The 24680-nt window shown below is 40.6% G+C and overlaps 1 protein-coding gene across 16 annotated transcripts in view; it reads left to right on the top strand.

The window, feature by feature from the left end:
- Nucleotides 1-24680, top strand: part of Mitf (melanocyte inducing transcription factor) — a 211242-nt gene that overhangs the window by 180555 nt on the left and 6007 nt on the right. For 8 of the 16 annotated variants that reach the window (XM_051203493.1, XM_051203494.1, XM_051203499.1 and 5 more), the window contains exons 3-9: nt 3125-3352; nt 4377-4460; nt 6451-6546; nt 13301-13418; nt 15661-15735; nt 19370-19445; nt 22118-22265. In XM_051203493.1, coding sequence (XP_051059450.1) covers nt 3125-3352; nt 4377-4460; nt 6451-6546; nt 13301-13418; nt 15661-15735; nt 19370-19445; nt 22118-22265 — 825 coding nt within the window. Of the gene's footprint in view, nt 1-1908; nt 2050-3124; nt 3353-4376; nt 4461-6450; nt 6547-13300; nt 13419-15660; nt 15736-19369; nt 19446-22117; nt 22266-24680 lie in introns of those variants that run through there. The other 8 variants (XM_051203496.1, XM_051203495.1, XM_051203491.1 and 5 more) reach the window with 4 other exon arrangements.

The following is a 24680-nucleotide window of genomic DNA, read 5'->3' on the forward strand; positions in this document are numbered from 1 at the left end:
GCTGCTGCTTTTAGGAGTGGCTTCCAATGTCCCCAGACCTCCCTGCTCCCTGCCTCCTTATCCACAGCTGTGGCCCTTGTTTATATCACCTGTGTGTGGTGTCTAGGTTGGGAATACGTGCTGGTGCTCTATCTGCAACATCGCATTTTCAGGCTCTCTCTTCCTCATGCCTGAGGCCAGCCTCATTGTCTTCCCAGTCACCCTCCACCATTGTTTATTTGAGGCAGGAATGCTCACCAAAGCTGATATGGATAGCCTGGCTGGCCAGTGAGTCCCAGGGTCTGTCTGCCTTCATGTCTGTAGTGTTGTTGGAATCACAAGTGGCTCCCAGCTTTCTTATGTGGCTTCTGGGGATTGAACTTGGCTCCTCAAGCTTGTGCAGTAGACACTTTACTGCCTGAGCCTTCACCCCAGCCCTGTCATCTTAACTTACATGAAAATCCAAAAGAACTGATGCTTCAGTGGAGTGAAGGCCTCTGCCAGTGATGGGTGGAGAGTGAGCCCCTCCCTTACTAAAGCATGACAGTCTGATTCATTAAAGAAAGCGGCTAGGCCAGTGAATTAATGCTTATTTTTAAAATGTGCAGCCGTGTCTCTTTTTAAGGGGAATAGTGAAAATAAGCACATTCCGCTCACTGCCCTCATTTCATGTTTATTTTGGTACTGTCTATTGTCCTCATCATTATCATGTCTGGACCCTTTTACAAAACTGAAAATGCCTGTGAACCTCCGTGTGCAGTGTCAGACAGGTTCAAGATGGCCAGCCAAAAGTACTTCAGTAGCCATAGCATCTTGGGGGGAGGGGGGAATGAATTGCAAATATTTGTGCTTAAAACACTACCACCCCCATTTCAACAGTAAGCAGCATTTATCCTAATTTCTAAATATAGATCTGTCTCTTCTCTCCTTTTGCTTCACCCTGGGAAATAAATTGTTTTATAAAGCTAGAAATCATCTCTCTATTCTGATTGCTCATGGTGGATGTCCTATGATTTACATGTTTAGCATATAATAACAGTACATAGTGGACTGGACAGATGGAAGGGCCATAAATGCATCAACTGTGAGTCATGATGATTTATTCTCTTCTTGCTGCATGGGTTGTAACACAGCTTCCAGCAGGAATCTCCATGCTTCCCAGTTTGAGGGTTAGCTGATAAAGGTGACTTTTGTTTGTTTTCTTCCTATGTGAATGAACCCGAGTCTGTCTCTGTCTCTACCTGTGTTTGTCTGCTCTTCCCTCTGTCTGTCTCTGTGTCTCTGTCTCTGTCTCTGTCTCTGTCTCTCTCTCTCTCTCTCTCTCTCTCTCTCTCTCTCTCTCAGAACAGCTGCCCTGCTTGCTGCCTTGGGGTCGGGAGGCAGGCTCCCCATCTACCTAGTTCAGAATAAGCTGTCCATTGAGGCCAGGGTACATTGAGCAAGCTAGAGAGTGTGGAGAGTATCTTCCATGCTAAAGTTCATCCCCCTGCTATCATACGCCACATCATTATTTGGCTGTTAGGGAAGTCTCATGTGTGACAGTAGCTTTTAGGCAATGTCTCCTCTGAAGGGGGCATCCAGCTCATAACCTATTGCTAAAAGAGAAACACCATTGTCCATTAATACTACTGGAACGAAAGATGAATGGTGAATCGGCCTTGATCTGACAGTAAGCTTGACTTTGATAGCTCATCCTTTAAAAAGGTTCTTTTATATCTATGAAAAAAAGCATGACGTCAAGCCAGGGGGAAAACTGATATCGATATTTAAGCCCAAACTAGTAGGAATTTAAAAAAAAAAAAGTCCCTTGTGAGAGAACAGCTTTTTTTTTTTTTTTTTTTTACACGCATAACTAATTAGCTTAGGTTATTATAAGCTGTGCTGCTGTGATAATGTTTCCGGTGGTGCCTCGGGATGCCTTGTTTATGGTGCCTTCTCTATGCCAGTCGCTCTTGGAATCGGAATTACAGAAAGTAGAGGGAGGAAGAATAAGTAGTCTGCCCGTCTCCTTGGCTGGGGGCCGCCTGAGACTTTGCTATGCTGGAAATGCTAGAGTACAGCCACTACCAGGTGAGCTTCCCTTCTTATCCACCCTGGAAGCCTGAATGGCATAGGTATAGACGGGCTAATTCATCTCTTTAATGCTATTTCACTTAGTACCCTGTCTGCAATAAGAACAGATCTGCTCCTTTACTGCTCTTTATTTTCTGATGCCCTAAGAAATACTTTAGTATACTTTTGGACATAGGGAATAGCATTTGGGTTTGTTTCCCTAGCAGCTAGCTGCATTCTCTCTGCCAGATCTTGTTTAGGGTGTATAAGATTAAATTCTCTTTGTCAGTGAAAAGTAACTTTAAATTGAATGTCGCTGATTTTATTTATTTTTAAAAACACATTTCTAATTCCCTGTTGATGTTTATGAAAAGGACAACAGATACCGTGTTGGCTCACACTCACACATAGTCATTCCTTTAAAAACACATTCATGCAAGTGTTATGCACTTGGAAGTAACTGCTTAATTTGGGATTGCTTTTTCCATTGAGCCTGTTCATAATTAGAATCCTAAATAATTATATTCTTGTGTATGAAAGGAATTAACCTATAACTCCTTGATTTGTAATCAGAAATGGCAGTGTTTCTAATTATCTTCTATAACCATTTCATAGTAAAGGATTTTGTGTGTCTGTGTCCGTGTCAGTGTGTATGTGTATGTGTGTCCATGTGTGTGTATATTAACAGAAAGCTGTTCTATTTCCCAAAGAAAGTAAGATAAACTGAATTGTGCATTTTCAAGATTGTTATTTTGATTTTTACTAAATCCTTTCTGGTGTGTTGAGGGAGATTCTAACCTCATAGATACAATTAGCCATGAGAAGAAGGGCACTAGGGTTGATGTGTAGTTAATTATTATGTAAGTCAACCAGAATAGTTATCACTTGGACCCCAAGAGTTCTAAAGCCTGTGAGTCAGACTCTCAACTTCAGTCCTATAAAATCCTTTAGCAAAAGTGCCAGTACCTTACAAGGGTTTGATAATCTGTTCTGTTGGTGGACTGGTTATTCTCACAATGTGTGGTACAGGAAGAGCTGTCGAAAACTCCAGAATAACACTGCTATCTTCTCTTCCCTCCATGGCCATGCTCAGGTGCAGACCCACCTGGAAAACCCCACCAAGTACCACATACAGCAAGCCCAGAGGCACCAGGTAAAGCAGTACCTTTCTACCACTTTAGCAAATAAACATGCCAGCCAAGTCCTGAGCTCGCCATGTCCAAACCAGCCTGGCGACCATGCCATGCCACCAGTGCCGGGGAGCAGCGCACCCAACAGCCCTATGGCTATGCTCACTCTTAACTCCAACTGTGAAAAAGAGGTAATTCACGTCTCCTCTTCTCCTCTGTTTCTTACACCCCATTAACTGTCTCTGGGATCCTCTTCTCGCCCTTAGTGATGGACTGTCTTTTGTCCACCCGGTCATAGTCCCTGGCCTCCTTCCCATCTTTACTGGTGTGACTATTTACATGTCAGCCTCCTGTCACTAGGGCCAGGTTATGGGGTTTATTGCACACGTGTGCACACGGCAGAAGAGACCTGCCTTGCCCTAGCAGACTGCGGAGGTGAGGATGCTTCCCACTCCCATCTCCTTCCTTAGATGAGCGTACTCTTCCCTTCTATGCCTTCTAATTTGCGAAGCGGTGAAAATGCAGAGAGGAGAAGGGGAGGTGGAAAAGCGAAAGCAAAAATAGAAAAGGTACGGGGCAGGAGGCTTAGAAGGCTCTGCTTGCTGCGGATGTCTGGGATATTATCTTTATTTCTCATGGAGCTGGAGAAAGAAAAGACACGGAACGTGCATGGATTGCTTTGAACAGTATGGCACATGAGGATTTAAGAGGAAAAGCAAGGCTTATTACAACGTCCAATCAGTTCCATAATGAATTACTGCCTGGCAAATCCATTTTGGTAAAGGCTGGATTGGAGACAAGACTCAAACCCTCATGCTAATTTCTGCATCAAATTTGAAGCATAAAAATATCTGGGGGGGGGCACTGCCTGTAATTTCTGAATTATCAGAGCATGTCTTATTTTGGTAAAGTTTTATTATATATTGAAATGCTTATTTGAGTTCAGAAGTGACTGTTACACAACATTTGGTTGGTTTGAGTCACTGGAGGGACTGAGTCTTCTCCTCGGGCCAAACCAAACACATTTTATCCCCCCCCCCCATATCTGCTCTGTGCTTTGACCCAAGTCCCCCTCCATCATTCTCCTCGGTCAGAATCTACTTGTCTGAAAGCTCTGTTCATTTCGTTGCCATGCCACTAACCCCCTGTGAACATGTTGTTGAAAAAGCGTTTGCAAACCCAAGTCATGGGCTGTCTTTGCTTGTGTTTCTGCAGGCATTCTATAAGTTTGAAGAGCAGAGCAGGGCAGAGAGTGAGTGCCCAGGTATGAACACGCACTCTCGAGCTTCGTGCATGCAGGTACTGAATGACTTGGCAGGCCGCGGATGTAACACTTTATAATGAGAATCTATATTTGTGAGTGATCACACCTCCTGATGACTTCAGGGCCTCTTTTTCTCCCATTGATTTTTTAAATAGAAAAAGCTATGAACTGACCCATTTTCTTCATAGTAACTCATGAATGACTAAGTAACAACTAAGGAGATTAAATGTGTGTCTCCCTTAAGATTCCTGCAGTTATAAGGAGAGGATAAAATTCATAGATTGTTGTAAATAAAATGCACAGTGATTTAGTTAATTTGCCTAAGTCACCAGCACACGTTGTATAGCATTGTACAGGCTTCTAAAACTTATATTTGAAACCAAGCTGTGTCGATGTCTTTGTTGCTTTTATGAATGGAACCTCCTGCTCCATATATCAAGGAGCTGTAGTAAGTTAATAATAGCTAATGAGCACGTCCCCCAAGCAATTGAAGATCATTATTTAAATTCTATTTAGTGAATAAATGGCATCGTTTATTTCATTTATTTATGTATTTATGTGCTTATTTGGATATATAAGAAAGAACATAATAATATAAACAACAAAATGGTTTGGGTTTTGTTTTGTTTTGCTTCTCTGTATATAATAGAGTGTAGAATATTTTAATGATACATTAAGGACACTAATTTTGCTCTCGTAAAACTAAAGTCAAAATGTATAAAGAAAAGTTGTTTATAATTCCCTATTTTCCAATTCATCAACTTAGTAAAGCCATCTATTACAAATAAACAAAGCCGGAATGCCTAGAAATGGGACCTAGCACACAGTCTGCTGGCATCTATTTAGATTTGACCACATTATTCTTTGGATAAATCACTTGTGAAGACACATTCTTTAGATGTTTACCGCATTCCTGACGTTCTGAACAAACTGGAAGGCTTCGCTTGAATCTCATCAGTCCCCAGTGAGGCAGTAGACTGTCCCCATTTGGTAGATTGGCACACTGAAACTTCTAAAGATTGGAGGCTTTGCCCTTCATCCAGGAAGAGGGGACAAACAAATTTGAACCCAAGCCCCATGATGCTGGAGTGTCACCTCTTTAATGAGAGGGGCACAGGAACACGGGAACACGGGAGTGCCCCTGTCCCTTAGATTTATTTCACTGTGTATCTTGCAGCAGTGTTCAGGCACACACACATCAGCCAGCCACCAAATGTAGGGTGTTTACAAGGAAATGTTTCCACAGATTCTGCCACTGCTGCAATGTGCATGTAATCACTGTTGTTTATGATGCTAACTGATGTTTTGGTACTTCAGCAATGAAATTGATCTAGTGGGAATGTCAGCTCCATGGCTGTAATGATAACCTCGTTGTGGTGCATTCCTCCGGGAGCACCAGGCTTACTGGCTCTGTACAAAGAGGTGCTTGCTTTACAAGTCACTCTGCAATGCTCGAAGGGTTAGCCAGTGGCTAGGGAGCCCCCGTGGGACACACGGGCTGAGAACCTGCTATCTTTTCCTTCTCCTCGAAGGCTGTGGGAAAGGAAAAGGGAAGTGGTGGCTTTTGCACAAGTGTGGTTTCCTGGCCTCTTTCTAGTGTAAAGGGCAAGCAGTTCAGTGTAGTGGTGGAAACTTAGGATAAATCACAACCTGGTTCTGCTTGCAGTGTGACTCTTAGATTGTTTTCTCATTATCTCAAGGGATAGCAGCTGCCATTAGAGCCCCCACTTCTTGCCAGGGGCATTGTCCAAGTAAATAATGCACTCCAAGGAAGCGTCCAAGCTCAGCTCCTGATGCCTAGCAATGGCTAAAATGCTATCTCTAAGTGCAGCTTCCACCACCCACTCATACCAGTGGGTTTCAGTAATATCTTGATTTTAGTAAGGGAGAGAACAGTTAACTTCTTAGACTCAACTAAGAGTTACTATTGCTTTATGTAAGAAATGGCCAAAAAGGTCCTTTTGGGGTTCGCCTTGTACTTTTTTCCTTATTCCTGTTTCTCTTCTGTGGCTCTTTTCTTGACAGATGGATGATGTAATTGATGACATCATCAGCCTGGAATCAAGTTATAATGAAGAAATCTTGGGCTTGATGGATCCAGCTTTGCAAATGGCAAATACGGTATCTACTGCCTTTTTGTTTCATTTTTCCAAGAAAAGTTCAAGGTGTTTCTCTGTTCATTCCATTTCCCTTGACTCAGTTTATTTTCAAACAGATTCTTTGAGAAGTTTGTTAGTAATTTTGCCGTCAGAAATTAAGAAGCTTGGTCAGCTTTGTCAGGAGCACTGTGATTATGCTTTGGGTCCAAGAGCACAAACTCTCCTTGGTTTTGTTTTGTGTTTTTCAGTTTTCATGCTGAGAATTGAACCTAGGGTATCATAAATGGAATGCCAGTGATCTGCCATTGATCTGTATTCTCCAGGGGTTTTCTTTCTCTCTCTGAAACAGGTGTCCATGTGTGCCAGCATGGAATTGCGCCCGTGTGTGTATGCAATTGTGTATTTGTATGGGTACACACATATACACAGGTATATAGGCAGTTATTGAGGGGAGTATGGAGTCTGATTTTCAAGAGAAAACTACCATTTGAAGGAATATATGAATGTATGTAACAGATACCATGTGCTCGAAAATGGTAACTTTTGTACTATGTGAATTTATTTTTTGAACATCATTTCAAAACAATTCTGACTTCTAGTAGTAAATGCCCTCAGCCAGGAACAAGATAGCCCTTATTGACTTACCAACACAAAAATTCAGTTAACTGAGTTTTCTTTTGTCTTTTTTTTTTTTTTTTTAATAATCTGTACTTGATGTTGTTCAAGTTGGCTTTGAACTCCTGTGGACTGACAATTTCCCCTCAAATCTAAAAACTTCTCCTTAAAGATCTAGTGTCTTTTTCCAACCCATGTGAACTTAGTTTGTAATTATGTGTGGTGTGTGTGTCCGTGTATTCACATGTTTCTTGGTACACCTGCATGTGCCCTGTGTGAACACATGGAGGCTCCAGGATGGCACTGAATGTCTCCCTCAGTTTCTAACTTCTTCATTTGCTCAGGCAAGGTTTCTCACCAAACCTGGAGCTTACTAATTTGACTGGACTTGCTAGCCAGCCTGCCCTGGAGATCCTGTCTTAGCCTCCCAAACAATTCCTGGAATTTCAGGCCGCTTGCCACACACACATGGCTTTTTATGTGGGTGTTTGGAACTCAGATATGTATGCTCATGTGACAGGTGTTTTATCCGCTGTGCCAACTCTCTAGCCCCTCCCTCTGCGGTTTTTCAAGATTGTTAATTCTGATCAAGGTGTCTATGCCAAACTCTCCCTATGTCCTTTGACTCCCATGAAACCCTTAGCTCTCATGCTCATTTGTCTGATTAGATGCACACTTTGTCAGTAGCCAAAATCCTGGGATAAACATGAACATGACACTACATGGAGCTTCCACCGCGGAATTTACAAATAGATCCAAAGACATGGATATACTCACACCATGAAATAGCAATGGCATGGTCATCTCAAAGGGATTTTGCTGAGGAGGTGGTCCTTTTTGCCAGGGCAATAAATGCATGCCTAGGCATACTCAAAAGGACTGTGAAATTACTTATTTTGTAATATCATCAATTTTAAAATAAGTTTTGCAATGATAGAAACCTTTGAAGCCATTGTATCCAAACTAACACTCAGTTTACCAACTTCCTCTTGCACATTGGACACCTCGAAGGATATGTACCAGTTCTTAAAGGAAGCAGTGAGACACAATGGTTAGGAACTGGAGAAGTATAACAAGACCTGGGTTCAAATCCAAAACGAGCGCTTACTCCTTTCAACTTGCATGCTGTCTTAAAGTCCTTTGTTTCCACGTCTGGAAAAAAGGGGGAGGGAATATTAATTATCCTTAACTTACTAGTCTTCTTACCTAATAAGGTTATAAATAGCATTTAGCTTTGGAAATAGAAGCGACATTCAACCCTATTGTCTATATTATTTATTGTAATTTGTTAGTTGCAAAATCCAATACTTTTGACAGTGTTGGTTTGGTTGTTGATATTCATTAAGGCTCAACAATGTGCCAAACTCCCTGTTAGAAGACTTTCCTTAATTATCATGGTGCATTAGCACTGGTCCCAGCTTGCTTCCAGCGGAACTGTGCTTGCCTGGCCTTCTAAAGATAGTTGGTCTGACTCCATTCGCTTCTGTAGAATAGAACACATACAGTGCCCTCTCTGTCTACATTGACACTTGTAGGAAGAGTTTGCCTGTCCCATCCTCCTGTTCCCAAATAACAGATACAGAGACTCAATATTAATTACAAATGCTCAGTCGATAGTGCAGGCTTGTTATTAGCTATCACTTACACTTAAATTCACCTGTATTTCTTATCTTAGCTTTGCCAAAAGAGTTGGTATGCTTTCTTAGCACGGCATGCCCATCTTGTTCTCTCTGCATCTGCCAGCAACTCTCATTCTGCCCCTCTTCATCCTAAGTGTCCTCAGTTTGATTGTCCCACCTAACTTGGTTCTGCTTTACTATAGGCCAATCAGCTTCTTTATTGACTAAGGAGACTAATATATATTCACAGTGTACAGAAAAAATATTCAACAGCAGACACTGAGTCTTGTTCCTACATTAGTTCATCACCCCTTAGAACTTTCCTCAAAGTTTACAGAGCGTCTATCTATATGTTTCCAGGGGACCTGGTCATACATAGCTCAGTGGTTGAGCACTTGCCTAGGATGTAGGGGGCCCTAGGTTTAATTATCAGTTCAACAATAATTCATCCTGTGCAAGGTAGAGGATCTGCAGTGGGAAGTTCTCTATCCTTGAGCTTATGACCATGAAAGGTGAGCATGATGATATCCATCAGTGGAGTTGGATATTTGAGGAGCAAAATGATCAGAGAGCAAACTTTCATTGGAAGTGGTGAATTCATTCCCAAATGGGGATAGCATCCTGAAGCTGCCCCCAGAAATATAAGTGGCCATATTGCCATATTCACTTCTGTGTCACAGGCTGGTACAGGCCAAGTATCACCTCAAGGGTATCTTGTCCTGACATAATTCTGTAAGTTTAGAAACAGACTCTGAATGTAGACTGTTTTTTTGTTTGTTTGTTTGTTTGTTTCTTACTGTTTTTAGTTTTCTTGTTTTTGCCATGCCAAATGTTAGTTAAACCCCAGACATCATACATGTTATACCATTGGCCCTACATTGATCTGTAACCCAAGCCTGTGGACATACACTATTGAGTGAGGCATTTGACCTCTCTGCCTTCCCCCAGTTTCCTTGTCTGTAAAATGCTGAATCAACTGCAGTTGAATTGATGTGAGAACTTTAAAATTTCATCCACAAGAAGTAGCTCAATCCAAAATGATTCCCAGTCAAAGTGGAGGTCACCCACCTTGCTTCTTGATCATCTTGGGGTTCAGTTGTCTCAGTTGAATAACTAAGCAACTACAACCCATTCTGTTTTAACTTTTTCTCTCCACAGTTAAGTTTAACTTGAATGTTTTCCAGTATAGGCATTTTTTCTACTTGTTTGATTCTTTGAAATGCTTTGTTTCAAGTTAACTGCTTCTTTTTAAAAAGTGGAAGTAACACTTAGAGAGGAAGCTATCCTAAGGGAACTGAGGTCTAGAAATAACTGTTCCAAGGGCACAAGGCCGTCTTGTGCTCTCACAAACAAAGAATAAAAGTCCTGTTTTCTTGTATCAACTGTGCAATTGATATTCGGAGATGGGGCCCATCCACAGAGAGAAACAATAACATTTTACAGCGACCACAAGGGAAAATACTCCTTTTGGTAGGGAGAAGTGCCCGTGCACTCGGTTCAGACCATGACTACAGCAGAGGCAGCAGCACCCTCACCTTGTCCACACCCGGGATGGTCACACTGGGACCCTCTAGGGCCACCACTACTGGCGTGAGGAAGTGAAATCTTTTCTAGCGGGTGAACGCTCTATAGAAAGCAGAGATGCTGACCAGCCGAGTAAACATGCCTTTCTTCCTCTCTTAGTCTGGGGCTGTTACTTTATTTTGACCCAGTTTTGACTTCACTGTGTTTAGGAGGGGATTTTTCTAATGCAGAAAGTAAAGTAGAGAATTTTGCTTTTTTTTTTTTTTTCTTTTTCCTCTCCTCCTTTTCCTTTCACTCCTTTGCATTCCTCTGTTTTTCTTCTCCTCTTTCCTCCCATCCATTCCTCTCTTCCCTTCCTTCTCTCTCTTGTCTCTCTTCCTTTCCCCTCTCTCCAGTGAATACTCTCTGATGACCTAGAAGCTTGCGTCTAGTTAGTTTATTTGATTTTGATTTTGTTTCTTTGAGACAGGGTCTCATGTGGCCCCTGCTGGCTTTTAACTCCTCATCCTCCTGCCTTAACTTCTCAAGGACTTCATCACAGATATGAACCACCATGCTTGCTTTTGAACTAGTTGTACCTAGAACCATCTTTCATTTGTCCCCAATGCATGATCATAACGGAAGTGCATGTTCATATCTAGCTTGCAAATGAGGATATTATATACACAGTTTCTGTTTCTAGAGTCACTGGATTAATCTTTTAGCTTGTTGTTTCCAGTTTTAAAATTGTATTCTTGTTCTATTATTGCTCAGACATAAGTCACTCAAAACTTGATTTGGCTTATTAGTGTTCAGATGTTAAGTCTCCCCAAGCCCCCACCCCCGCCCAAAGATTTGAACATGGGAAATGATCTTAGACTAGTACCATTCTAGATACAGTTCCTAGTAGCTTTGTAAGTTTCATCTTTCCGGCCCTTTACAGTGTTCTATGCAAACATGCTAATAATGCCTCCCACTTTTTGTTAAGTTGGACAAGAACAAAACCAAACACACAAAGAGCATGGTTGACCCTGAGGTGACCTTTTTCTCAGTAGAACCACTCAGAGCAATGACTGTTAATAGTCAGAGTCACCTTTTATCAGAGCCTTGGATGAAGGGCCTTGGAATGTGGCCCAAGGACATTTTAAATTAGCACAGCGCTATTTATTGGCATGTGTGCAGGGTGTGGGTGTGTTATTATGCTTATGCAGATTCTGTAAGTGCTGCCTTCACCAAGGCCAGCCCACCTGCCCGCCCTGCCTGCCGGTCCCAGTCTTACTAGCACATCTACCAGGAAGTAGCTTGCTTTATATACAGTGCCCTCCAGCCCTATCTCTTTAGCCAGGGCTTGAGCTCAGACCTGTATAGAGGCCAGAGGCCTATATCAGAAGCCCTCCTCAACTACCTACCTTAGTTTTTTGAGACACTGTCCCAAAACCTGGACCTTGCCAATTAGGCTAGACTGGCTGACTCCTGGTGAGCTTCGGGGATTCTCCTCTTTCCACTCCTCCTTCAACAGCAGGCTAAAAGATATGCACATAGATTTTAATGTGGGTGTTGGGACTCCAGACTTGGGTCTTTATGCTTGAGCAGCAAACATTTTCTTCATTGAGCTAACCTCCAGATCCAAAAAGCTTTAAAAAACATTGGTTTTCCATCCATCCATCATCTATGGATGTATTTATGTAGTGTGTGTCAGTGTGTGTGTGTGTGTGTGTGTGTGTGTGTGTGTGTGTGTAGGTAAACGTAGCTAGAGCACATGTGTGGAGGTCAGAGGTCAGTTTGGAAGTCAGTTTTTTCCTTCAGTCACCTAGGTTTCAGGACTGAATTTAGGTTGTCAGGCTGGGCAAACGTCTACCCACTCAGCTTATTCACTGACCCCCCCCCAACCCAAAACTTTTAGTGTCATCCCGATGCCTTAATTAGAATTTTATACCCAATTGTATGAAATAGGTCATAGGAAAGAAAGCTGATGAACTAAAAAATTTATAGAAAGTTTTCTTTTGGCCACATGTGTAAGATGTAAATGAAACATAAATAAATTTTGTATTTATATCTGGATGTTATTCCCAAGATCAATATGTACTTAAACATTATAAAATTATAAAAAGGTAAAAAAAAATACTAACCCCTTTTTAAGTAAGGGTAGTACATCCTGTATACTGGGTCACTCCATGTTTTAATTACACTTAGATGTTTTCTGAAATTACTAGAGAACATATGATTAGGTAAGGGGGTGGGGCTGATTGACAAGGTGCTGCTGATGCAGTTATCAAGGAATTATTTAAACTTGTCTGGAAATGCTAGGAGTCTGTGATGGGAGGACTAAGGCATAGCTAATGTGTAGAAAGTTTTCCAGGGCACAAGAAGAAGAGCTTGTGACTCTGCTGTCTCCTACCAGCTAGCCGTGAGGAAATTCATGTCCAACTAGGACATTATTGTCCAGAAAAAAAGGGAAATCAATTTACTACTTTAAAACATCCCAGGAGAACTTGAGAAGGCAGAGCCACTCAAACTTAGTAAGGCTACACCTTTAATCCTTTTCTTAGCCACCTACGTTTTTTATTAAAGTCTTTGGGCTCCCTCTTGTGGTTCTTTGAATAATTTCAATCTCAAGGAAGCCAGCTTTCTCTTGCCATAAGGACATCACTTTACAAAAAGGAAGCATTTGCCATTGCTTTTCTTTGTAAAATAACGAGTGAAAAGTAGGGAGAGGTGAAAGACAGGGGGTAGAAAACGTGCTTTGATGGAAGTCACACATGGAATCCTGTTTCCCAGGAATAACCAGCCCTGATGGGACATCTGCCTCTATGCTTAGAATGCACCCACCAGACAGCAGTCAGTGTGAGGCCATCCTTTCTTCTCTCTGTATAAACAGATTGTGCAATTCTTCGTGATTGTGCATACTGTCCTGTTTTTAAGACACAGCACTTTATAGCACAGATTGTCCTCTACGCAAAGCCTTGAATAGGGTGTGAGTTTTACTGGAAAAATGTATCAGTCATTCATCAACTCATTGCTCTCCTTGTCTATGTCTAGTTACCTGTCTCTGGAAACTTGATCGACCTATACAGCAACCAGGGCCTGCCACCCCCGGGACTCACCATCAGCAACTCTTGTCCAGCCAACCTTCCCAACATAAAAAGGGAGCTCACAGGTATGTACCTAACATATATGCTTCTTAGCATGATACTCTGTCCTGTTCCTCATTGGACAGAATTATCAATGTAACAGCAATGTTTTCTGTCTAGCTAGTGTCTGTATATTCTCAGACTTTGTGCAGTAATTTGCCATGAAGTATTAAGATGATGGAATGCCAGTTTTTAGTGTTTGCTGAGTGTTTTTGTCTGTGAGTACTATGCCCTTTGGGTTGGAGGTGATAGGCAGTACTGGTCCCCTATAAAGTGCCTCTCCCCTACCCACTGCTTATTTTGCTTGCCAAGCCCCTGGAGAATTGAGTTGGAGGCCTTGAATTTTCCATTCAAGCCCACACTTGGGATTTAGTAAAAAGAAAAATTATTTCTCACATCTTTAGATGCCTCTCCTCTTTTTACTGTATCATGTGCAAGAGATTTATTATAGAAGGAGAAATAAATCATAAAATGGAGCAATCAGAATGTTTGCTCTTGAGGCAAGTGTGAAATTACCTATTTTGCCACATTGTTTGATGCTTTAGGGGAGGCATTTGACCAATAAAACATGACAGAAACTGTATTAGAACTGGCATTCTACCATGGTGAGTTTTATGGTCCTTGCCCCAAATCCCTTTTTATTATTTCTTTCTTGCCTCTTGCAGAATTGGGGGTGGGGGGAGAATATGGCATATGGATTTGTTGTAAAGATTCCTATCCTGTCCAAAGTCATTACTACAAAAACTATATCAGAAAATTTTAACAGAAGAAAAACATTTTAAAGGAAGTATTAGTTGGGGCTTACACATAATTTATTAATAAACCAAAACTATCAAGAGCAAAACTATAAAAAAAAAAACACTAAGGATCCATGGAAAATAAAATGTTTTTAATCCTTCTGTGTGAGAAAGGGAGAGAGAGATTGACCATCTGAAATTAGGAGATTCAAATTTTAATTCTGTCTACATACATATACATACATGCATGTACAATTAGGAGTTTCATGATGACAAGAGTATGTCCTGAAAAATAGGTCACATGGTAATTTTATTGTGGTATGAATGTTACAGAATAGCTTTGCATAGACTAAGAAAGCTATGAGATCATTAAGTGATATATAATATTAATTAATCTATATTCTATGCAGCCTGTCTTTGATGGTTGCTGTGTGTGTGTGTGTGTGTGTGTGTGTGTGTGTGTGTGTGGCATGGTTGTCTACACTTATGCCATATAATAGTGTGTGTGTGTGTATAATAGTTGAATAAATTTGACTCAGAAGCTGCAAGCCTTGCTATTTTGTGGTAAAGTGTTTCATCTTTAGCATACTATTTCAAATGTCACTTTTGAAAGGAAACGAACATGATACAATATGTTTTACAATCAATAAACAGCACAATTTGATACTTTAATTCTTCTCAAGACAAAAAAAATTAAAAACATCTTGACACTAAAATACCCTTTATAAGTTGTAATTCAAATACAACTTTTCAAATGGAATTGCCACCAAATGCATCTAGACCCTGCCTTGCTTATGTTTCCTTAGACAGACATGTAGTACATACATTGTGACTCCTAAGAATCATGCCATGATTTTGTTCCAGTAGATTCTGACAGGACCTGGCTCCACATCATTCTCATGAGTTAGCCAGAGGCCATGAAGAACAGATTCAGAAACATCACCTTGGTTTTCATGTATTGTATTACAGAGTCATAAAAATACTGAGAAGTTATTTGTCTTGAAAATATCAAGGGCTGAGAGATGGCTTAGTGTTTAAGAACTACTGGTGGCTCACAATTATTTATTACTCAAGTCACTGATGCCCTCTACTGGCCTCCATAGGCATTGCACACACCTGATACACACACCCACACCCATACCCCACACACACACAGAGAAAGAGAAAGAGAGAAAGAGAGATACACACATAAGTACAATACTTGTGCACATAAAATTAAAATAAGTAAATCTTAAAAGTGGCATGTCATCAAATAGTTTCCATCTATTTTAGTCTTTATAGTACGGAAATGTAGACTCGGTGTGCTATGGCTTGCTGTCACTTCATCTGAGTTGTGGGATCAGAGCTTTGCAGAGATTCGACTAATGTAGCATTGCAGGTAGAAGTCTGTAGAAGTTATAAGTTGAAAAGTGTCGTTTTCATTAGACTCCAGTGAGATAAGCCTCAAATATTCAGAAAAGATGCTTTGTAATTGACATTGCTATGTCCCTCAAACAGTTCCAGTTTCTAATGACTTCATTCACGTGCACAGCGTGTATTTTCCCCACAGAGTCTGAAGCAAGAGCATTGGCTAAAGAGAGGCAAAAAAAGGACAATCACAACTTGAGTAAGTTTGCTTTACTTACGTCCATGGCATTTGACCCTAAAATCAGCATTCTTCACGTATCAAAAAGCTGCTTCCATTGCTTTCAGAGAAAAGTTAATTTCTCTAGTTGTTAAAGGTGATCTGAGACTATTTCAGAGAGATTTTATTTCACATCAAACATATGTTTTATATATGTATATGTGTACACACACTTGTTTTTTATTTTTGAAGAATTTTTACTTTTGTTTGTTTGTGGTAGTAGATGTGTGTGTGTATAAAGGGAGTCTTGATCCCAGCTGCCCAAGTGTAAGTACTGCTTACACTGGAACTTATTAGCAAACAGGGATTTGGGGATCACCTTTTCCAATGAGATTTCAAAGGAAAAAAAAAAAAAAAAAAAGAAAGAAACAAGAAGACAGAAGAAAAGGGAAGAAAGCATGTGAAGAGAATAGTGGGTGAAATACTCTCCAAAATTCATGGTATTTATCTGTTTCTCTAAAATACTATGTAACATTAGAATACTTTTATTCATTGGACTACTATTCATAAAATCTTGAAGCCTTTTCCTGCAAAAAAAAAAAAACTTAATAGTTAAGCTATGCAGTTAAGAGAGACCACACAATGAAAATAAAAGTTGGATTTAGAGGTGGGAGGTAGCATGGGGATTCTCCGTTTACTTTTTTTCCTATGTTGATTTTTGAGAGCGTGAGTCATACATAGAAACCTTGCTTTTGATTTAAAAGAATTAAGAAAAGAGAAGGTGCATCACACTGCTCTAAATGCCAGATATAGGTAACTGCTTGTTTCAGTTACCCATTGTTTGGCCCAGTTTCTTCCTATGAAGTTAGGTATACACAGAGAACAAAAAGCATTGCTTTGTGTGCTTAAAATACATCATGTCATGGTGTCCATATACTGCAGCTGCTTGCTATTTATTTATTTTTAGTTTAACGGTCTGTGCTAAGAACCTGATGTTAATTTCTTAAATACTGCCAAATAGTAGTTACTCTACAGCATGACTCTGTCCTTAGCTGTTTCACCATTGTGTTCTTGTATCGTTACTAGTTTTCTCAAAGCCATTGTCCTGGGAACATGTTATGTTGATGTCCTGTGCACACGGGGTTTGCTTTCCCGAGCTGGGGACTGAGACACGCCCTGCTGAGGCCCGCTGCCCTGTGCACTCACTCACATCAAGGCTGCTGTCTCCATTTTTGGCTTTGGTTTGAGAAGCTTTTGTCATTTTTAAGCTGAAGACCTGAGTTTACAGTTTAAACTTAACCCCAAATTTCAAATAACTTTACTCAAAGACAGTCTTCCCTTAAAAACCCCTAGAAATAAAATCACGATGTGGTATCTAAATGTCACATGACTGAGACACAGGAAATGAAATCGGGTCTTGTCAAAACTGATGCTTGTGTTCAAGTCCCCACCAGAGCCTTTGTGTTGAAGGTTGTCAGTAAAGTTTTGAGTTTTGTCTAACTCCTGGGATTTATTGCTCAGGGTCCTGCTGCCCTTGACTCAGCACTCCCTTTCTAGGATTTAGCTCATGAAAATCCTTGCTGAAGTGTGCAAATGGATGCCTTCATGTATTTGGTCATTCTTTCAGCCATCACAGGTTATTGAGCTCCAGTTTGATATGAGAAGTTTTTCTCTAGGAGTGAATTGGACACACTGGTTTTCGACATCCAAGTCAGACATCAGGTTCCACATACTAATTCTGAGAGGAACAAAGGATAGCAATAGATATCGCACACAGGAGGGATGTGCCCATTGGCTGTGTAGGTACACAGGACAAGATCTAGAAACCAGCTTGTCTGTGATAGTTGATCCCGGGTAATGTTAAAGGCTCATTTAACCTGTACCTTCACATACTTTAGGGTGTTTTTTAAAAAAGTTTTATAAAGTTATATTACATTTAATACAAATATCTGAAGAGGAAACTCCCACATGAAAGATAAATGTGGCATCTCTAAATGTTGGCAATGAAAGGTGTGCAGGGGAGTGAGAAAAGGCAGGTGTGGAATGTTTTAGTGTAAAGATACTTTTATTATGCTTCTGTGCCAGGCTCATGTGGCTGCTTGGAATGCAACAGTGAAAGTAATAGGTGAATCATAAGTATTAGATTCAGAGTTCTGTGAGAAGATGAAACAGAGTCCAGTGAATATGGTATCATAATAGGCATTGGGGGGCAGGTCATTGTGAATAGGACAACCTGGGAAGTCATATGTACATTTCCTCCTACTTACAGGAGGAAATGGCTCTTTAGGGATCTGGAGTAAGAGTGTTCTAGGCAGAGGGGATAACACATGAATGTGACCACTGGCAATGGGGACAAAGCACAGAGTACACAGGTGAATGGCCAGGGAAGATGCTGTCACACTGGAAGAGAACCATAAGGTGCCATCAGCAAGGCAGGGCCCACCAGATCCTTTCAGGATGCTTCAGGGGCTCAACCTTTCCTTGGAAAAATGGGAAATGATAGGGGTGGGGTTAAGGGTTGAGATACTGTCACATAGGATATAACAGAATCCCATCCCATGCTTAAAACTTATTTGGGGTTTATTTGCTAGATTAGGTAAATTAAAAACATTTATTGTCTTACAAGGTCATTATCCCCTGAGAGTGATAGTCCTGGTACACATAGGCTACAGGATGGGGATGTGCTCAGGTTGCATGGTGTAGCTAAATAATGTGTGCTGGTTCAGTACGGTAGTTACTTGCCATTTAATTCCTAGAGCATCTGAATTGTGATCAGCTTATATTGGGCTGCACTGGCCTGGGAGCTGAACTGGTAAAACACTTGACCAGCATGCACAAAGTCCTGGGATTGGTCCCCAGCACCACACAAAAAATATGTGCCCAAGTGTGAAATATTTTGATTTTGAAAGCTTAGCATGAAAAAATATTAATTTTTAATATTTATTACCTGCTGAATGATGATAGATTATAGAGAATGGTCTTAATGAAATATTAAAGTTAATTTAATATCTTTCTCTTTACTAGTTTAATATGGTCATTAAGGAATCTAAAATTACATATGAAATTTATATATTTATTTTTGTCAGTCCTGAGTTAGAGAAAGAGTTTTTGTATATCTCATGAGCAAAAACAAACATTTTGCTATTTTAAGTGCTAAAAGAAAATCAAGATCAGAGTGACATCTTGTGATCAGTAAACATTATGGAAAATTCTACTTTCACCATTAAAAGTACCTCAGCTGCTGTGTGTGAGCATGTGTGTGCTACCCAGCCTATGGTAAATTGGTGTTGCTATATGTTTAATTGTGTCATTACAGATCTGTGCACATTTTGTCAGTACAAGTTTGTTTTCTTTTTAGTTAAACAAGTACAATACAGATTTGTCCAATTTTGATGTGTAGCTGAGGATGCAGGCCAGATTTTCAGGGTTATTGCAGAATTAAGTGGGAAATTGCATATCTTGGAGCTTTATAAATGAGCCCTCTGAAGGCAGTGCGTTTCTTCTTAAAGTTCATTACCCTCTAGTATCCAAAAGGAAGATTAGCACAGGGGGAAGTCGGTTCAAGTTTACATTGTCCAGACCGGTGAAGCCAGTGTGCCCATGTCTTTAATGAGATGTGCTGAACGCATGTGTGCCACTGCTACTAATGGCCCTTTCCCATGCTCTTTTCTTGAAGTTGAACGGAGAAGAAGATTTAACATAAATGACCGCATTAAAGAACTAGGTACTTTGATTCCCAAGTCAAATGATCCGTGAGTACAATTGCATGCTAATCTGCATCATATATTTTCACACCTTTCCGTTTTCTCATATGTTGCAAAATACACTTTAAGAGAAATTAAAGAACTCTCCCCTCACCCTTTGCTTCCTTTCCTAAGTATTTCCTGTGGTTAATTTCACCAAACTAAAATTTCTGGACAAATGAACTGAATTGTACAAAGGGATAATGGAGCTGAGATAGCTTTGAATCTGAGGGATGGGTCGTATGGGAATCTGAGAGCTCGGCAGAAAATTTTGAGCTTGGGGTGTGGGGTTGGCGGGTGCAGCTTCTTTAATAGTTAATGCATACAAGATTCCAATAGCTGTTAAGGCAAGATGTGTGGCTTGTAGGAACTTCTACTATGTAGCATCACTAAATGGGCACTGATGCACTGATACTGGAAATGTCAAGTTCAATGACACTGGAAAGACAAAAGGTCAATTGTTTTTTTTTATGAAAACTTGCATATTCTTTGTGTGTTTTACCAATCTAGGAGAAAAAGCAATGGTTAATCCTCTTACAAAGTACAAGTCAGCTGATGTGTATTTCAGCCTTTGATCTCCTCTCTGAGAGATAACAGCTAACAGATAATTTTCAAGTCTTTCCTACCATGTTATCTGCCACGTCAGCAAAGTGGTCAACAAATACACAATTTTTATCCATTAGAAATTGGCCCATTTGAGGTAAAGGGCTGGGGGAGGTATATATTTTAATGGCCCCCACAGGCATTCTATGAAATTAGCCTTTGAATATGACCTTTTAGCTATCTAATAAAAAGTAAAGATGCAATCAAGCATTATTCATGCAAGGCTTATTAAGTTCACGATTCACATTATTGTCGGGGAATTTGTAGCAAAATAAAATAAAACCATTACCTATTGTGAGGTGGTTTTGATGAATGTGTGCAGTTTCTGTCTTCTAACACTTTGCTTTCCCAGGCTTCAAGGAGAGGCATTTTCAAGCTGGAAACATCCAGACTCTCAGTTGTGCAGCACAGATTTATCCTCCTAGAGGCTGTGACCTTCATTTCCTATAGGCAGTCTTGCATGATAGTTGAAATTGAATTCCCATTTCCTGTTCTTTATCAGCTTTCCCTTTTTTAGCATATTCTTTTAAAATTGTAGTGTGCAAATCTCTTCAGTAACAGATTATGAAATTATGAGGCCCTGGTGTAAGCTTGGATTTGCATGTCTCCTCCATTGTGGTAGAATGCTTACATGTTTATAGCCTGAGCCGATCAGGAGCTTGCATGGTAGATGTTGTCTTAGGATAAAATAGATTGTAATATGGATAGTGATGTTCTGAAACCAGGTTTCTAGCTTGTGCCTTAGAAATGAAATGGAGACATTTTACCTGATTAGTGTCCCAGCACTTGCCCACTCCTCCCCCAAAACAAGTTATCTTTGGTTGATTTTACATACTTGGGGCACATATATACTTGTGCGTGGAAAAAAGAATTTCTCTAAGTACCTAAAACATAATATTTGAATCTATTTTAGCCAAGAAACATGATTGATTGAGTCTCATAAGGGAGTACACCCCAGATAACTGGTAGAATTCTTCTTGAGAACTGACTGGCCAATGGTTGGCTTTAAAAGTCCCGCTCTGGCTCTTTAATTTGGTGGCCTGTACAAGGCAGCATCCATCACAGTAGTGTTGCTCCTGGCTGCTACACCTTTTGTTACAGCTTTGGAGTTGACAAAGATCTAGCCATCATGTCTTTTGTCCATGTTTCATCGATGATGCTAATTTTCTTATGTTAGTACATTGGAGCTACGGCGATGAGACTAAAAGTCACGCCTGTTGGCAGATGTTGAGAGTGGGACTCCAGGGCAGTGTCTCACTAGGATTCAGACCACAGCAGTGAGGTCATTGTGTTTATACAGCACCTGTTCCACTATTGACTAGTATTCTCAAGTTCATATAGAGCATCTCCTTTGATTCCAACGATGCCCTTACAAGGCTACTCATGCACTTATAGTGTCACCACTTTGCAGATGAGAAAATAGGTACAGAAAAATGTTAGGTGCAAATAGCCTCTGATAATGATGACAAAAATTCTAGAGTGAGCCTGGCAGTGGTAGTGCATGCCTTTAATCCTAGTACTTGGGAGGAAGAGACAGACCGATCTCTGTGAGTTATACACCATCCTGGTCTACAGAGTGAGCTCTAGGACAGCCAGGACTACACAGAGAAACGCTGTCTCAAAAACAAACAAACAAAAAACCCAAGAGTTGCCTTTTTCACACCACAGACAACTGGTGGGATCTCAAAGGACTTCAGTTGTTCTGATCCTGTCCCAGTGAGTAAACCTTTATAATCCCAGATATATATAACCATTTAAGACAGTGTACAAGTAAGTTTTGCTAATCTATACAGCATACATGAATTAAATAATCACCTACTGAGACGTCTGTGATCTAAATAGAATTGTACTATACTGGTTTCAACATCTGCACAATGTCTCCACCTTATAAAAGGTGTTCATCTGGAGAAAGTCAGATGATACATACCAAAAGAGTGGTCAGTGGCCCATGATTGGTGAGCTCTTAGGAGTACTAACTATTACTTACATACAATTGCTATTCCAGCTGGACATTGAATGCTGAATTTTCTTTGAACCTCAGTTCCTAAAAGGGTCCGTTGTCCTCCATATCATCACAGGGACATGCGGTGGAACAAAGGAACCATTCTAAAGGCCTCCGTAGACTACATCCGAAAGTTGCAACGGGAACAGCAGCGTGCAAAGGACCTTGAGAACCGACAGAAGAAACTGGAACATGCTAACCGGCATCTGCTGCTCAGAGTACAGGTACCTGCCCTGTGCTATGTAAAGTGATTTCAGGACAAGAAGGAGAATGTACTGATCCTTGAGGGAACTGGAAACACAGCATTAATATTTGTGAATTTGCCTACTGGTAAAACATTATTGGTAACTGAAAATTAATATTGATGCCACTTTCACAGTCTTGGACATGTGCACAGTGGAGGCTTCAAGTTACCTGTGGGCTCTTTTCCAGCAGGCTGAGCCCCAGGTCGATAGTTTGTCTTGTATCTTGTCTTCCATGGTGTTGGACTTTTGCTGGGGATTTTCCATTTTACTGTGGCCCCCAAGCATCATAAGTGTGTATATGCTTCTTAAGGGCAAGAAGGCTATGATGTTCCATCTGGGTGTTAAGCAAGCTTAATCCAGGCAGAAGTTAGTATTCCTGGATGGTGTTCAGTGTGAATGAATCTACATTGCATCCTGTTTGAGGGTGTGTGTCATGAACATTGAACACCCATCTCCCCAGTGCCCTTCAACACTTCACATCTCTCCTCAAGGTAACACATTTGCTGTGGCTACAGTGATCTCAGCCATGGGGCCAGGAGGTGACACTCCTCTATGGCTGGGCTTTACAATTCAGAAGGGTAAACAGATGCTAGGTGTAATTTGAACATCTTTCTTCACCCCCCCCGTCCTTTAATTTGTTATTTGTTTCATATTGCATCTCTTCTATAAAATGGCCTTAGATATTCAATACTTGTGGCTTAGTGTACTTGTTTATAAAAGTAGTTTATGTAATTCCCTTATCACATTGTTAAAGTATAGTAAGTTTTTCCAAAGAGAAGCTAAAGTTTTGTTTTGTGTTCAGGTTCCAAACTTGTATATTCATATTAAATATGAGTGTTATGAAATATGGGCCTTGGCAATTCCTGTTGACCATGAGTCTGGCTTTACCACTCTTGCCTGTCATAGGAAAAATCATTAATTAGGCAAGCTCTACAGTACCACAGAGCCTCAGATCTCTGCATGAGATTTAACACCTCATTTAGAAACTGAAGTAACCATTTTAATCTGTTGATAGTCTAGTTAAACAACAGAGGAGTACAGTAAGATATTTGCATCTCCTTGAGATAATTTATCTGCTTGTCTTTTGAAAAGACAAACTGCACTGGTGTTCTTCATGCAGCTGTAGATTTACAAGAGCCTGTGTCTTTGGCCAAGGCCTGGGGCCTTCCCTTCATTTTCAATCTAAGTGATGCATGCAGAAGTCTTCGTGGAAGAAAGAGCGGGAAGCCTTATTATCGGGGGAATTGTTTTATTAAATAGCCCAGGGCTTCAGCATGATGCCTGGAGAGACTTCTGGTCTGAAGGAGCAGACAGACACTCATGTGGCTTCTTATGCTCATGTGCCTCCTACTCTTATGCTTCCAGAGGAGGAGCTCAAAGGTCCAACAGTTTTAACACAGACCAACCTTGGCTTTCCTCACTCCTGTGGGCCAAGTTGAGAGGCCATGTCATGTGCAAAGAACCTTTCCTCTCTGATGACTTCAAAGGACATACTTCCCATCTATATTTTAATGTGATTTTTTTTTTATCAGAAACATAGGACAGCATTACTGTATGGAAGGAGAAGTGCTGTTCATTTTAGGAATATGTGGGGATTCATCAAAATAAGAGGGGAGCATGGTTTGAAGACATCTTGAAATGAGGTCTGAGAAGTCACAGACTTACAAAGTGTATCAGTCATCTGGTACCACGATGACAAAAGGCCACAGGGCAGGGAAGGTTAGACCGCAGGACTTAGCTTTCTCACTGTTTTAGAGGTTGACAGAGACCAACCCTGTGAGCAGGATTAGCTTCATTTTATCTTCCTAACCTCTTCAAAGATCCTGTACTCCAAACTTCTCGCAGTTAGGACTTCACTGGGCAGATTCAGGAGTGCAATTCAGCCCACAGTAAGAAAGTGCATGTGGTTAAGACATTATTTGTGTTATAGACGAGAATTTTCTTGCTGAATTAAGAACTAAAGATTTCCCTTGGCCAGGGTGAGAAGGGTTAGATTGCTCTGGTTGCTTGTGTGGACCATGGAGACGGTTTATTTCTTGGTACCATTGGTATCTTAACAACCAGAACCGAGAAGAAATAGCTACTGGTCATGTCACACCCAAACTATTTAATGTTACTGTCTTAACAGCTGAGTTAACAGTTTGTAAGAAATGCATGTAACTGACAAATAATCATTTTGTTTGATTTTTTAGGACCCCAACCCTAACTCTGGTAGTTACTAATATATAGTGCTTCTAGATATTGTACATTTTATAGAAACCTGGATTAGATTAGGTAGCCACCCTTACCTCCAATTCTGTGTCAGTGCTCGAGGTCCTTGTCACTCAGTCTCTCCAGAAACCTGTTTGGAAGTGCTATGAGGCAACCAAAACGTGTGTGTGTACCGCTCACCCT

Source organism: Phodopus roborovskii, unplaced genomic scaffold, assembly GCF_943737965.1.
Source record: "Phodopus roborovskii unplaced genomic scaffold, PHOROB, whole genome shotgun sequence".
NCBI classification, from domain to species: domain Eukaryota; kingdom Metazoa; phylum Chordata; class Mammalia; order Rodentia; family Cricetidae; genus Phodopus; species Phodopus roborovskii.